This window comes from Balaenoptera physalus (genome assembly GCF_965194825.1).
Source record: "Balaenoptera physalus genome assembly, chromosome: X".
Taxonomy (NCBI): domain Eukaryota; kingdom Metazoa; phylum Chordata; class Mammalia; order Artiodactyla; family Balaenopteridae; genus Balaenoptera; species Balaenoptera physalus.
The window spans coordinates 8852221-8868407 of NC_138903.1; the positions used below are offsets into that span (position 1 = coordinate 8852221).

At 44.5% G+C, this 16187-nt stretch overlaps 1 protein-coding gene across 6 annotated transcripts in view; it reads right to left on the minus strand.

Annotated features, from left to right (window-relative positions):
• The window catches only part of MID1 (midline 1), a 398682-nt gene that overhangs the window by 132342 nt on the left and 250153 nt on the right, over positions 1 to 16187 (minus strand). For 5 of the 6 annotated variants that reach the window (XM_082447129.1, XM_082447125.1, XM_082447127.1 and 2 more), the window contains exon 2: positions 10392 to 11107. In XM_082447129.1, the coding sequence (XP_082303255.1) occupies positions 10392 to 11051 (660 nt within the window). In that variant the 5' untranslated portion in view covers positions 11052 to 11107. The remainder of the gene's footprint in view (positions 1 to 10391; positions 11108 to 16187) is intronic. The other variant, XM_082447128.1, reaches the window with a different exon arrangement.

The following is a 16187-nucleotide window of genomic DNA, read 5'->3' on the forward strand; positions in this document are numbered from 1 at the left end:
GGGAGATGATGGCCACGTTGCTCTATCCATTCTGCGGCAATGGCACAGGACACCCAGGGCCGCTACAGTGGAGGGGCTGAAGGCCTCCCCCTCCGTCTGCAAGCTCCGTCGCTTCAGAGCTTTCCTCCTCCCCCAGCCCCATCCAATACTGAAACCCCTCCTTCTTCCTATTCTAAGGGAGACAGCTGCTAATGCAGAGCCCAGGGCCGCCTTGCTCCATCCTTCGTTCACACACCCAAGGCAATCTACAACAAAAAGGAAAGCTGGCCAACTGAGCTTGTGATTGGTCCAGGCTGCCCGCCTGTCATGTCACCTATATTTGTCTCATCTGTCTTATCCGTGTCGAAATGTGACAGTCATGGCATAAACCCGAATGCCAGCTTCTTTTTCCTCGGAAACAGCTGGAGGTCCTCTGTCAACACCTGGGGTGCTGATTCCATCCGATAAACCAGGAACATGAAAGACTAGCTCGTCCCCCTGGACTTCAAAATGGTGCTTGTTTTTAAAGCCATTTCTTTCAGTCCACCGCTCACTGCTTCTTAAAAGTCCATTTTACTACTTAGCTTGGTTTAAAAAGAAGGACAAATCAAAGTTTCCACCCAATTATAATTCCCCAGAGGGTTGTTCAAAATTTCCCATGTCAGCCAGAAACACAAATAGACCCTATAACCACTGAGTAATTTATGATACTGTCAGGAAATCCACAATTGGATTACACCAATGAAGCCTTTATTGTAACAGTAAATGCCCAGATATAATAATACCTCATGTTCATGGAACGCTTACTATGTGCCAATCACAAGGCTAGGCACTTTACAAGCATTTTCTTTTTTGATGAGAAATGCAAAATGTATTCTCCTCTGTCAGCTTAAAAGCTATCCTCATGGGTAGGCAAAGTCCTTAAGTATCCTGCCCAAAAGTCTAAAACATAAAGTGAATTAAGTTTTAAGTGGATTTTGTAAGTGTATTGATAGTTTTATCAGATTTTTCCAGAATGTCACATACTGAGAATATATCCAATCTTTAGCTACATTCACTTCCTCAGGCCACTTGTGTCCTCTTTATTATTTTACCTATCCAGTGTCAAAAAATTTGCCAGCCTTTCTAAAAAGAACCTAATTTATGATTTGTCAATGATAGGGAATGAAAGAGAATTCTGAATATCACAGCCTTAAAAAATGAAATATTAAAAAAAAAAGAAATATTTAATGTAATTTCAGCAAATCCTGCTAGCTTTAACTTTGTAACTGATCAAGACGAATCGTGTTCTTTCAAAACTTTTCAACTTAAATTCAAACACCATGCACAAATAGATGCTCCTCACTTAACATTTACCCACTTTATATATTTAAATAAAATTAAGCAGTTAACTATATATTAAGACATTCAGGAAAAAATTACCCTATGAGGGAAATCGGTGAGCCCATGGAAGCTGCAAGGACAATTCATTAGTTTCCACACGAGTATCTCCTTTCCTCTGAGATGTCCCCAAGGTCATCTGGGGGCCATCTGTGTGAACTCAGCTCCTGGCATGAGATCTGGCCCTTCAAGACAACCCAGTCTACGCTGGCTCAACTGGAGAAAATGTTGGCATGGAGATATCTTAAGGCAGCTTTTTTGGTGACCCTAGAGGCATCAACCACCATCCATGATGGTGGCCTACAGCCCGGCCAGCTGTGTGTGTAAAATCACTGAGTTAAGTCTCCAAACCTCAAAGGAACCACTTGAAAGGCAATGCACTGTTAGCTGGAGAAGAAGTAGCCGAAGAGACACAGAACAACTGGGCAGCAGGGGAACTGTGTTCTAGTCCTAGTTCAAAGTCCTCTCCCCAGGTGATGTGGGGTCACCCCTCTTACCACTGTCAGCCCCAATTTCCTCATCTGCACAATGGAGATGAAAGAATATGACCTTCAAGGTTGCATCTGGCTCTAAAACATTCCTGAAGTCTGTGGTAGGCATTCAGAGGCTTGAACAGCAAACTCCTTATAAGTGGATCAAAAAGCCAGAAGAAATAAGCACACGTGGTCACCAGTATGTCGCTGCACTAGGGAAGCAGGAAAAGAATCACATTTATGTCTGGACCCAAGAGCCACTCATCGATGACCACTCCTATTTATCCTTGGTCTTCAAGGACAAGATACTGACTCACCTATTTGCATGTTTCTGTTGAGTGTGGGAGGTTTTGACCTATGACACTACTTGACTTTGCATATTAAAAAAGAGACCACAAAATCTAAAGTAATGTGAACATCTTTTCCCCCTTCTGTTTCTTCTGTGGACACAATGACCCTAATCTTTCTGATATCCTCATTTGACCTTGCCTTCAGAAAATCTACATGACATCAGCCTCTCTCACAAAAACAAAACTCCTTCAGTGTTATGCTATAAAGAAGAGGAAAAATGCCCCAAACCCTTAACCTGGCACTCAAAGACTCAAACTCCTCCCCCAACAAGACTCTTCCGACATCCTCCCTCCTGGCCGCTCCATCGGCACCCTGGGCTCTAGCCAGCATTGTCTAGAATCCCTAAGCTGTCTTGCGGATTCCTGCCAACAGGTCTCTGCTGGCCTCACTCCTGAGGAACGCCTTGCTCTTCTTCTTTGATGCATAATCCACCCATCTGTCAAGGTGGCTTAAAGCCCACCACCCTGAAGCACAGTTTCTTGTCTACTCAAACCCAGAGTTGGCTTTTCCTCCTCCGAATCCCAAAACACGCCTCTAACCCATCAATCCCGCACCTGTCCATCAACAAGCATTTACTCACTGTCATGCCCCCGCCCTTCGCCAGGTGCTTGAGACACAGAACTACAAAGCCCATGAAAGCAACAACATGGACTCTTACCTCACACGCAAGTAAGACAAGCACTGGTTAAAAAATAATTGGCAGGGCTTCCCTGGTGGCACAGTGGTTAAGAATCCACCTGCCAATGCAGGGGACACGGGTTCGAGCCCTGGTCCGGGAAGATCCCGCATGCCGCGGAGCAACTAAGTCCGTGCGCCACAACTACTGAGCCCGTGTGCCACAACTACTGAGCCCGTGCCACAACTACTGAGCCCGTATGCCACAACTACTGAAGCCCGCACACCTAGAGCCTGTGCTCCACAACAAGAGAAGCCACCGCAATGAGAAGCCCGCTCAGCGCAACGAAGAGTAGCTCCCACTCGCCACCACTAGAGAAAGCCCACGCACAGCAACAAAGACCCAACACAGCCAAAAGTAAATAAATAAAAATTTAAAAAGAAAAAAGAAAAAATAATAATTGGCAGGTGGTCTGCCTCCAAATTCCACACCTTAACCATCATGCCATTCTAACCCCCTGGTTTCTTACAGTATTTTTACGTTATAATATATCGCCAGGCGCAAGGCTGAGGGTTTACGTGAAACATTTTATCTTGTTTTTCCATGATTCTACGCAAGTAAGTACATTATTAGCCCTGTTTTACAGAGGAACTTAAGCTAAGCAACACGTTCAAAAACTACATTTGTTTCCACAGCCATGTGACTAAAAGGTACCTTGCGTACTTGTCTGTGCATATCCCAGAACTCTCTGAGCTTCTCAAAAATGATTCCAATAACAATAAATCATCAGGCAATAAGACATTCCTATCCGCAGTTGAAGGAGGGAGAGGGGACTCCTCAGGGGGAATAGGCAGATGAGAAGGAGAGAGGAGAAAGATGGAGCCTTAAACTTACTGTTAAGAACATATCCTTAGAGATGTTTTCTTTTGCTCCATATATCATAAATAGTTTTTGTACCCAACTAAGAAAATTAAAATATAGGTTTAACATATTTGACAAATATTTGGAAACTGTATTTCGTCACATGGGAAGTTTTAAAAAATATATTGCAGACTAAAGAAATGTTCCCATGAAATAAATACAAGCAGAATCACAATTTGAAGGGGCCAGTTGGAACTGGTGAGACCTCATATAACCAAAACATTTTGGAAGACATGTGTCTGACGTTCACATATCCCCAGTGGCATCGTGTGACAAAATGTCATAAGGTATATCTACATGTTAGATTAAAATCTAGCCTAGAATTACTGTGAACTAGTCTGAAAAAAGATACAGGGGTTGCACAAGGGATGTGGTAAGTGGGAAAAATAAAAAAGAATGACTGATACCAAACAATCTATGGTAAGTGGGAAAAATAAAAAAAGAATGATACCAAACAATCTACGGACATCTAGTAAATTCAACATTGTTTTCTAATAAACAGCTTGGCGATGGTAGGTGTAATGGCCCTTATTCCAGGAAGCCTTTCTCCATCTCTCAGGTCTGGGGTTGGTGTCGTCCCTGCTTTGGGCAGCGTGCCTCCTTCCACCACCACCAGAGAAAATGTTTACCCACCGGCACTCTCTGCTAAACTTTAAGCTCTGTGAAGGAGAGAGACTGTTTCTGTTCATATTGCCTTCATTTATGCAGCATACATTAACTTACTTCTGCGTGACCTCTCAAAAAACCCCATATGTCAGGGCTTCCCTGGTGGTGCAGTGGTTAAGAATCCGCCTGCCAATGCAGGGGACATGGGTTCAAGCCCTGGTCCGGGAAGATCCCACATGCCGCGGAGCAACTAAGCCCATGCGCCACAACTACTGAGCCTGCGCTCTAGAGCCCACAAGCCACAGCTACTGAGCCCGCGTGCCACAACTACTGAAGCCCGCGTGCCACAATTACTGAAGCCCGCGTGCCTAGAGCCCATGCTCTACAACAAGAGAAGCCACCGCAATGAGAAGCCCGCACACCACAACGAAGAGTAGACCCCGCTCGCCGCAACTAGAGAAAGCCCGCGTGCAGCAACGAACACCCAACGCAGCCATAAGTAAGTAAGTAAGTAAGTAAGTAAGTAAGTAAATAAATAAATAAATAAAAACCCATATGTCAGATACGGTTAATGGGAGGATAAAGGAAATGGTAGGTATAATGGGTCTATCAAGTGTCCATCACATAGGAGCATAAAACAAAGGTGAGCTTTCTACAAGTATTTGAGATCTAGTTTATCAAAATTCACACCATTAAATTTAAACCAATGAAATGCAATACAGACCAAAATAATCATTCACATCCAGCTGGATAAAACATAATGTAATATCTGGCTGTGCTCTTATTTAGAGATTATCTTATAGAATTCTTTATCGGGTTTACGGATGAATATCTGCAATATTATTAGGAATGGAATTTAAGATTTCATGTAGTGTTAACAGTTGATCATCAGTGAAGCAGCTGACAAGTACTTATTGGGAATTCATTACCCGCAAGACCCTGTGGTCAGTCTTAGGTGGGTGATGGGGCAGTGGGAGCCAAAGGTCTCTGCCTAACTTAGGGTGATGAAATCCTTGAGGGGGACCTACCGTGTGTTCACCTGACTGGATAACTAGGTATACACTGGAGTGATTGTTACGGGTTGGATCGTGGCCCCTAAAATTTCATATGTTGAAGTCCTAATCCCGAATACTTCAGAATGGGACCTTATTTAGGAATAAGGTCATCATTGCAGCTCTAATTGGCTGTGATGAGGTCATACTGTAGTAAAGTGGGCCCTTAATCCAATATGACTGGTGTCCTTTTAAGAAGGGGAAATTTGGGACTTCCCTGGCGGTCCAGCGGTTAAGACTCTGTGCTTCCACTTCAGGGGGCCTGGGTTCCATCCCTGGTCGGGGAACTAAGATCCCGCATGCCTCGTGGCACGTCCAGAAAAAAAAAAAATTACGCCAAGAAGGGGAAATCTGAACACAAAGACAAGCACGCCGGGAGAATGCCATGTGAAGAGACACAGGGAGAAGATAGCCACCTACAACCCAAGGAGAGACGCCTGGAATCCATTCTTCCCTCACAGCCCTCAAAAGGAATCAACTCTGCTGACACCTTGATTTAGCACCTCTGGACCCCAGAACTGTAAGACAATACATTTCTTTCCTTTAGGCCACCTAGTTTGTGGTCCCTTGTTGTGGCAGTCGTGGCAAATTCATACGGTGACAAACACTAAATTCTCACAGATGAAGGTTTCTCAACCTGGGCACTATTGAGATTTGGGACCAGACAACTCTATGTGGGAGCGCCCATCCTGCACCCTGTAGGATGTAGCAACCCTGGCCTCTATCCACATATGTACGCAACACACACACACACACACACACACACACACACACACACACACACACACACACACCCTTTCACTGGAACCTGCACTAAACTGGCTACTATCTTCAGAGAAGAAACAAGCTATAGAAGCTCTAAGGAGAAAGGAAAAAGTCTAGCTCAGTTTCTACTTACAACTTCCCCAATGGCAAATAAAGTACAAGACTTTAAAAAATATAGACCCTTATGATCTATAAATGAAGCTGAAGAGTGAAATCCCATGTCTTCACCTCCAGATGAGAAGGGCTACAGAGGAAGGCTGAGATTTAATTGGAAGCTTTATCAAACTATTATAAAATTATAACGGGATGGATCCATTGAAAGGGGTATTTTACAAATAAACTCCCTCGGCCAACAGAAGGCCAGTTAGAGTCAGAAAAGCAAAACAATGATTTGGAACTTCAGCTTCAGCTGACTTGAAGTCGGACTATGCTGAAATTGAAGGGCAAGGAAAGGTCAATTTTTCTTGGTTTGTGTATTTTTATAGGTGTAACTAGAGGAAAGAAACAAGAGCTGCAACACTGTATGCTGGAACAGAGGAAAAGAAATTACTGCATCGTAATTCCTTGAAAACTCCGGAATGCGTTCTATTAAATTCTCTTACATGTTATGTGGTTCGCAAATCAAACTTTTGATCCAAGTTTGGAGGACTGAGAGGCTTCTTAAAATTCAATCAAAACGATGTGAAAAGGTGCACATTATGATATGCTCCATTTAGAGACTTATGCATTTGTCAGGAAGACTTTTCTCTTTTTATCTTAAAACAGAGTTCAGGAAGTGCTGGTTTAATTTTCTCTTTGCTTCAATATTTTAAGAGTACTTCCCAATGCATAGTCTCTGAAAGCATTAGATTCCTGATGCTATTTCAAATGATGTGAAAGATTTTGCTTGCATGAATTCTACATGCTGGAATTTTAAAATGTTTTTTTCCTTTTGTGTCTAGAAAAAAAGGTGTAATGTACAAAAGTATATTCCAATCCTCTATATCAACACACGTATACTGAGAGCTCATGTGAGTAAAAAATGTCCCTCAAAGTTGAGTGTTATTGCAAGAAATAATTATTCTTCATAATCACTGCAGAATTCCCCCTCTTCAAATAATGGACTTTTTACTAACAGAAGTAAAAAAAAAACATTTTCAAACAGCAGACACCTGAATCCTTACATATTCAAATAAGTGAAACAAATCTATCATTTTATCAATGAAAGCATCCTCAAATTCCTACATGCTTTGTGTTTCCACATCATCACAAATCCATTTCTGTACGAGATGCTAAAGCCTCAGGAAAATACACTAAAAGAACACATTTACCTGATGAACCTAGGGGCAGGACAGGAATAAAGAGGCAGACGTAGAGAATGGACTTGAGGACACGGGGAGGGGGAAGGGTAAGCTGGGACGAAGTGAGAGAGTGGCATGGACATATAAACACTACCAGCTGTAAAATAGATAGCTAGTGGGAAGCAGCCGCATAGCACAGGGAGGTCAGCTCGGTGCTCTGTGACCACCTAGAGGGGTGGGATAGGGAGGGTGGGAGGGAGACGCAAGAGGGAGGAGATATGAGGACATATGTATACATATAACTGATTCACTCTGTTATACAGCAGAAACTAACACAACATTGTAAAGCAATTATACTCCAATAAAGACATTAAAAAAATGGTTAATAAACCAAAAGGGAAAAAAAAACACATTTACTTTTTTCAGATCAAAGTAATTAACAAAAATACCCTTTCTTGGTTTTGGTCCTTTCAGTATGCTATTACTTTCTTCAAAAATTCAATGTTTATATTGTACTTAGGGTTTGAAGTGCCAGACACCCAAATGTCATCTATTCTATGATTTTTTAAAAATTCTAACCTAAGTGGCATGTTTTAGAACAAACAGGCTATGCTAGCATGTTATTTGTTTAAATGTTCATAAGCACATTTTGTGAAATGGCTGTAAATAAATGCTTATAAGCATATTTTGTTGAGCGGCTATAAATGTGTTTTGGTGCACTGGGTGCTGTTTATATGCTTATATTTCTGGAATTAGAAGATAAAATCCACTAGATCATTAATTCTCAGGCCCTCCCGGTGACAGTATAAATGACCGCTAACCCACTGGCTTGATTAGACAAGTGTGCAGGGCTCATAATTGAAGAGTTTCATTTTCATCACAAAAAGGGCTAGGGCATGTAAGTGTCACCTCTTAAATCTGGAGATGTAAATAACTAAGAACTCCTCTGTGACGGTACACAAGTCATGAGAAGAACTCAAGGATCAGGTTTAAATATCAAGTCTGGGAGCTGCTGAATATGGAACCTCATTGTGGTGCTTTGACAAATGGTCATTACACGCAGTGTCAAGCCAGTTAAAGGAACATTTTTTGAAAAAAATACCGATCTGGCAGCTTTACGTTTCGGCAAGCAAAAACACCTAGGTCCTTGAAAACCAACTTATGGTTACCAAAGGGGAAAGGTGGTCATGGGGGGGTGATAAATGAGGAGTTCAGGATTAACATATACACACTACAATATATAAAATAGGTAACCAACAAGGGCGTACTGTATAGCACCAGGAACTCTACTCAATATTCTGTATTAACCTAAAAGGGAAAAGTATCTGAAAAAGAATATATATCACTGAATCACTCTGCTGTGCATCTGAAACTAACCCAACATTGTAAATCAACTATACTTCAATTTTTTAAAAAAGGAAAAAAAACACCTATGTTCAATCATCCTAAACATTCTGTCCCCCCACCAAAAAAGGATGGAGGGATCACCTTGGTTTCTAAACTTTGATAGCCACAGCAATTTCTGAAGAATTTGTTTTAGCAGCACAATTCACACACGCACTGCCTTTGCTATTAAGAACTCTGGAGGTGTGTTTTTGGCTACCTTCGTGCACGACACTAGAAAACCAGTCAGCGTCTGTCTTCCCTTGTCTGTATCACCTCGATCCTCTGGCTCAGCTCCCTAAAGATGGTTTTATACTAGTCACCTCACTTTGAGTGAGGCATGCTGCCCAGGTGATGCTTTTGTTCCCCAAGTGACGTTTGGAAGCAAGGATTCACTTCGGCATGCCCAACTCCCTCAGCGTACCAAGAAGTAGCCAAACCAAATCACAGATGTGGTCCGTTCATCCCAGCATCCCCCAAATAAACGACGCGGTCCTGGTAAACACAAGCCCCCATCAGCGCCGAGGAGAAGTGATAGGAACCATTTGTGAGACGTGATGATGAGCTCTGAGCGGTAATACCTTTGATCATGTGATTCATTTTGTTTGCTCAACAACACAGTGTGTGTTTGTCCTGAGAGGAAGGACTTCAATATATATTTACGCAAAGCTCTTAATTTATACTTCCTTTCCTTTTAATTGGCATCTTGTTATCTAAAATTAGCTGGTGAACAGAGTAGACAGAGCGTCTCATGATCAGAGCAAACTCTCTCGGCTGAGTTTGCAATAATTAGACCCACCGTCACCCGCAGATGAACAGACACCTGGAGGCCTGGCTTATTTCTTCCCTGGTGCCTTCTCTCCATATTTAGAGAGTGATTTTTAAAATCTGATGTATAGTCATATTAATTATCATTCCCTGAGGTGGAGTTTGGTTCCTAATTCATGTTAAAAGTGAAGTTCAAACATTCTTGCCTGTAACCTTATGGCATAAAAAGCCTCCACGAAAAGGAATTCTTTCGTGAAACCCGAGACGATCGGGACACTCTAGCTCACCAATACGCTGGATATCATTTACGCAAGGAATAAAAGGTCACATGTCCTCTAAAGTCCCACGTTTGCTATAGGCATTCCTCCTTCTATTCTTCTGTTTGGGCAGTAACTAGATACAGGTACGATGCAAGTGAAATGAGTTTTCCCTGATGAGTAAGGAAAATAAATGCCCCCAAAATGCCCAAACCCAGATTTCATCTGCCATTCCTTCTCACGCGCGCACGCTCTCTCTCTCTCTCCCTCTCTCTCTCTCTCTCTCACTCTCTCTCAACTGCAAGGATTGAAAATGATCCAGATTTTTCCGAATTCGCCCTCACCTTGACAACGCTAACATTACAAGCAGCAGTCAACTTTTCCAAGATACCCTTATTGTGTAACATGGCTAGGCTGCCAAAAGGACGTGCTATAACGAATCAGATAACAAAGGCGAAGAGAAAACCTTCACCTGCCACGTAGCTAGCAGTGAATACACTTTTTCTTTCCATGACATTTGCTGGCAGAAAGGGGTTTGGCTTAAGGCGGATCGGACTAACCTTCAATTTGTCATAGCGCTCACTCAAAGCTGCCACCTGATGGTCTCGGTGCCGCCCGACCAGTTTACACAAGGCACAGATTAACTGGTCATCGGTCACGCAGTACATATTCACCTTCTCGACCTCGTGCTCCAGGCACATCAGCCCCCGGATGTGCGAGTCCGGGATGGGCTCAATCAGACGGTGGCCTGTGAAGGGCTTCTTGTTCGGATGAGTGGCTTTCAGGCACTCGTCACAGTAGGACACTTCACAAGTGACACAGGTCTTCACGGCGTCTTGGGCAGGATCCTGGTCACAGAACTGGCAGAGGACTTTCTCGGCCGAAGTCATGCTGTTGGCGTCGAACGGCCGCTCCCGGCGGGTCTCGCTGGGGGAATTGGGCCCGCTCACCGAAGCTTTCTGGAACCTGTCGATGATGTTCTGCAGGGTGACGTTGCGCTTGAGCCCGTCTAGACCTCGCTGGCTGAGTGTGATGACATGTCGGCAGGTGGGGCACTGGAAGGCAGTGACGGACTCCACGGACTCGTTGGTGGCGCAGTGTGACACCAGGATGCGGTGGGCGCAGCTGAAGCAGAGGCTGTGTGCGCAGGGGAGCAGGAGAGGGTCCTCAAAGAGCTCCAGACAAATAGGGCAGGTCAGCTCCGACTCCAGTGTTTCCATCTTCAGGCAAAGCTCTCCTGGGTCATCAGCAAAATCCAAGGAAGCTGATCAGCTATCTGGAAACAGAACGTAAGATTTGATTAGGCGCGAGGGGGTCAGCCATGGGGGGCTGTCAGCTTTGAACACATCTCAGAATAATTCCCAACACAGGTCACGGAAGGGTAAATGTGTATACATTCCAAATAATTCTCTCTCTATTCACTGGGGAAATGCGGGGTGTGGGGAAACACCCTAAGCCAGCAGACCAGCTAACATTTCCTCAAGGTTCCCGTCACTGAAAGCAGCATTTTTTTTTTTTTTTTTTTTTTGCAATTTTGTTCTTTAAAGGATCTCACTCCAAACTGGCAAGTTCTTGAAACTGTAATTTCCATATCTAATCACAATAATCCTACTGTGTCACGGCCAAGTTTTCCTTGCGTTGAAAATGAAAATGTAGAAACATTAATTAATGAACTATGGAGTCTTTCATAACTTTGAATTTATGAACTTACAGGTTAAGTATATGTGTTTTAAGGGCCTCTACTCTGCGATACCGAACCAGGCTTCAGAGAAGGAGAAAGGCACTTACTGTAGAAATGGGCATGAAATGTGTATGAAATCAAACACGTGATTTCAGGGGTAATGATAAGGCTTCAGCAGGGGATGTCAGTTTCCAAAATACATTCCCGAGAAAAAACAGTGACTTTCACAAAGATGACTCTGATAGAGGCAACGTTTCTGGCAGGCGTTTGTTACTCTTCTGAATAATTCTATTGTTTAATCCAGCGGTGGGACGTGGGTGGGCAGAGGGAAGCAAAGAAAAATATCTGGGGACCTTTTCAGCGGCTGCGGTGAGCTTGGGAACCAATGACTAATAACGACATAGTTCATTAGAACAAGGATTTTCGTGGCTACAATATTCATTTGCTAAGCTGTAACAGTGGGGACGATTACAGTTGAGAAAGCAGTTGAAGGTAGCCGCACTCGTCCGAGGAGATTTACAAGGGCTGCCGACGGACCCTGCACAGCCCTCCCGGCCTGAAATCTCCCATCAAGGGCTTGTCACTGTCGCCAGCGACAGGCCAGGCTAGCAGGAGGTCCAGCCTCACACTCAGAGCCACGTTGGCCCGGGCACGACCTCCGGCAGCTTTGTTGCTCCAGGCGGCCTTCGGGTGGCCCAGCTGCACGCTCCCCTTGCCGGGAAGACTTGCTGCTTTTGTGAACTCTCGCCTGCCTCCCCTTCCAAAACGGGAGGGCGAAGAATCCCACATAAACCCCTGCTCATTAAGAGGGAAGAGGCCTTATGCTCATTAGCAGGCCTGGGAACCAAGCCTCTTTGAACCTTCTCCCTTTCAAGGCCATTAGCAGAGGTCTGCGCAACGGTGACGGGCATATTAGATGCAGCCCACTGCGGGCTGTGGGAGAATCGTGCAGTTCACCCAGTAGATGCAAGGTTCAAATCACACTCCGGGGGGCGGTTTCTCAGCCTGATTCATAGGAAGGCTTCACATCCAAAACTATGCTTAGTGATTCTGACAATCAGCCTTTCTGTATTCACACCTCCATTTATTTACAAAATTCGCAATTTCTAGAATGCCCTGACCCTCTCTGAAATAGCATCCCTCAGAAATACCATGGGGTGCTTTGGTTAAACTAATGCTCATCTTGCTATCAACTGAACGGTAACTGATCATTAAAGTGTAAAGTATGTGCTAAGCTTGTTAAAAATTAAAGAGCTGCTGGCTTCATAGAAGCCTGGCATCTTAAAGACCTCTCCAGCCATCCGCTAATGTTAACTACATAAGAAAGGATAAATGGGCAGCTGAGATTTGAAATATTAAAGCTTTCTCATCTTTCCACAACCTACAATGGAAACCCCAGGGCTGCTGTTGTGAGAAACTTACCATCCCCGCTTGTTCCCGGCCAACCCTTCCTACAGATAGCTTGGAAGAAATGGAAAGGTTTTACCCATTAATCATCATTTTGGTTCATCATGGAAAAACAGAATTCTCTCTACATCAAATTTCTTCTCACTTCCCATCAGAAGCATGTAAAGGAAAAAGGTAGCCCCTGTGGTCTGCTTCGTTCTCAGGTGAAACAAAAACACCTACCGATGGATCTCAACAGGGGGCTGAGCCTCAACTATGTCTGGAGAGTTTTGACGATTGTATTTTTCGGCAGGTGCCAGAATTCCATCCCGGAGCGGTGCAATCAGAATTTCTAGAGGCGATTACACTGCCGACCCCGATGGAGATGCTGACATTTTCTTCAAGAGACATTTACCGAATGCCAGGCACTGAGCTGGCTCAAGAAGCCAGATTCTGGCCTCCTCCTCATCCCCTTTCTATGATCATGGACCAAGCCAACAAACGTCCTCTCCTACCTGGATGATCGCAGTATTTTTTTCTAAATGGTCTCCTGGCTTCTGCTCACTCTTGCCACCCCCCACCCCCCCGCCCATAGCCTATCCTCCATTCAGAAGCCAGAGCCTGTTAAAACACGACAGAGCCTGCCTCGCCTCTGCCCTACCCTCCAGGGGTTTCCCATCTCACTCAGGGAGAAATTCACCAGAATAAAACCAGCCCCAGAAAACACAGACTCAGACAGTGACCTCATTTCCTCCCATGCTACCCCTTGTTCTGCTCTGGGCACACGGTCTCCTTGTGATTCCTCAAGCACGCCACGCACGTCCTGTCTCCCCTTGGCAAGGTCGTTGGAGTGACTCTCCGCTCCGATGTCACCTTCTCTGTGAACCCACATGAAAGCAATTCCCCTAAGACCACCACGACCACCCACCCACCCACCCATCGCGGCAACCCTTCTTCCCCCATCTCGGTTTGTTTTCTTCTATGACGTTCATCGCCAACATAGTCTATTAGTTTGTTCACTGCTCCGTCTCTCCCCATGGCCCCAGCATTAGAATATCAGCTCTACGAGAGCAGAGACTTGACTTTGCTCTTTGAAGAATGTACAGCCAGCCCCGGGAACACCGCCTCGCACACAGTAAGACTCGGACATTTGTTGGTTGAGTTAATACAAAGTACTGATGTTGGGGACGAAACCAAAAAGAATAAAACATAACCCTTGCTTTCAAGAATCTCTCAAAAATATGAGAACAGAGGTCGGCAAAGTTTTTCTACCAAGGCCAAGACAGTAAATATTTTTGGCGTTGCAGGCCAGACAGTCTCTGTTGCAACTACCCAATTTTGCCACTGCAGCACGCAAAAGCAGTCATACACACTACAGAAATGAAAGATAGTGGCTGTCCGATGGAACTGTATTTACAAAAGCAGGTAGCAAGCTGGATTTGGCGTGCGGATCTTATTCTGCTGACCCATGTTTCAGAAGAGAGGAACATGTCCAGCCAGCCAAAAAGAGAAATGAAAAGCACTCTCAAAGAAGTATGAATAAAATGCTGCGCAGGCAACAATGGCCACACTGGGAGAGTAAGACTTCGACAAGCATGTACAAGTTTCGAGTGCTAACGGGAAATGCCATGCGATGGGATTTCACCCTGACATCAATGGACACGATGTGAGTCAAGTGCTCAGGGGCAATTTACGTAAGAATGATTTAATAGCAGCTGCTCAGAACTGGACCTTTTTTCTTTTATTGCCCTAGCACTTGGCGTGGCGCTTTATGCAAGTGTCTATGCTGTAAATGTTGGTTAATTATATTAAGTGATGACAAAATATCGAGATGCAAAGTGAGGTTCAGCCAATTTTCTGAACCTTTGGCCTCTGTGCTGCCAGAAAGGAAGGGATTTTGATGTGATATCTACAGCGGATCTCATTTTTACTACTTTTATCCAGATTTTGCCATGGTAGCGATATTCTTGTTAAACTACTCAACGATAAATTACTACCAAGCGTGCATGCCATTCTCCCACCTTAAAAAAAAAATAGCATGGTTTATTTTCTAGCTTTAAAATCTTTTTTTGAGAAATGAAAATGGCATTCATTCTTTCACCAAATACTGAAGTCCCTCTAGGTGCTGAGTCCTGGGACAAGCAATGGTAACACCTGCCCCGCCTCCTCACAGCGACCTTATGGTCTATCAGGGGAGAGAACATACAAACAAATGGTTTTCCAACATGACAAAAGACCCGCGCCAAAGACTGGGGGAGAAGAGAATGGGGAAGCTTCCTGAAGGAGGGCAACATGCAAGTGGGTTTTAAAGATGAACAGGGGTTTCACCAAGCACATAGAGGTGTGAGAGTAGGGGCAGATTGTGTGCCAAATGTTATCTTTTTCTTTTCTGAACTCCTGTAATTTAATTTCCAGGCCTCCGATTAAGAGACAGAGAGAGAGAGAGAGAGAGGGAGAGAGAGAGAGATTCTTAGCTTTCACTACAGTGGAAGGAAATCACACGTGCATATCATTGTCAGGAAATGCTATAGCTCAACATTTTTCTGAATGGGCTGATTGGTTCTCATTCAGAGGAGGATGTCGGTCATCATGGGAAGCCTTGCAACAAACTGGGGACGGAAACAATTCGCAGCTCACACCTCTACTCATCCACCGTTTGAGGTTCAGAACAGGGCACAGAACAGTGAATGAAAGGAGAGAGTTGCGTGGGGGGCCAGATAATGCAGGATGATCTGCAGCTCTGCTATTAGCTGTGTGTCCCTGGGTGAGTGTCCGCAGATGTTCCCTCCAATTCACTCCAATCGCATCCCTCAGCAGCAAAGTCTTTGGGCACAGGATGCAGTTAAGCTCTGGATCCTGGAAAGCACTGGGCACCAGACACCTTTTCAAGAAACTTTCTTATAGATTCAAGACTTCGAAGGAAAGCACTTCTTTAAAATGGGAACTGGGGCTTCCCTGGTGGCGCAGTGGTTGAGAATCTGCCTGCCAATGCAGGGGACACGGGTTCGAGCCCTGGTCCGGGAAGATCCCACATGCCGCGGAGCGGCTGGGCCCGTGAGCCACAACTGCTGAGCCTGCGCGTCTGGAGCCTGTGCTCCGCAACGGGAGAGGCCGCGAAGGTGAGAGGCCCGCGCACCGCGATGAAGAGTGGCCCCCGCTCGCCGCAACTAGAGAAAGCCCTCGCACAGAAACGAAGACCCAACACGGCTAAAAATAAACATAATAAATAAATAATAAATTTTAAAAAAAGGGAACTGAGTAAATGGATATTTATTTTCCACACCTCTCC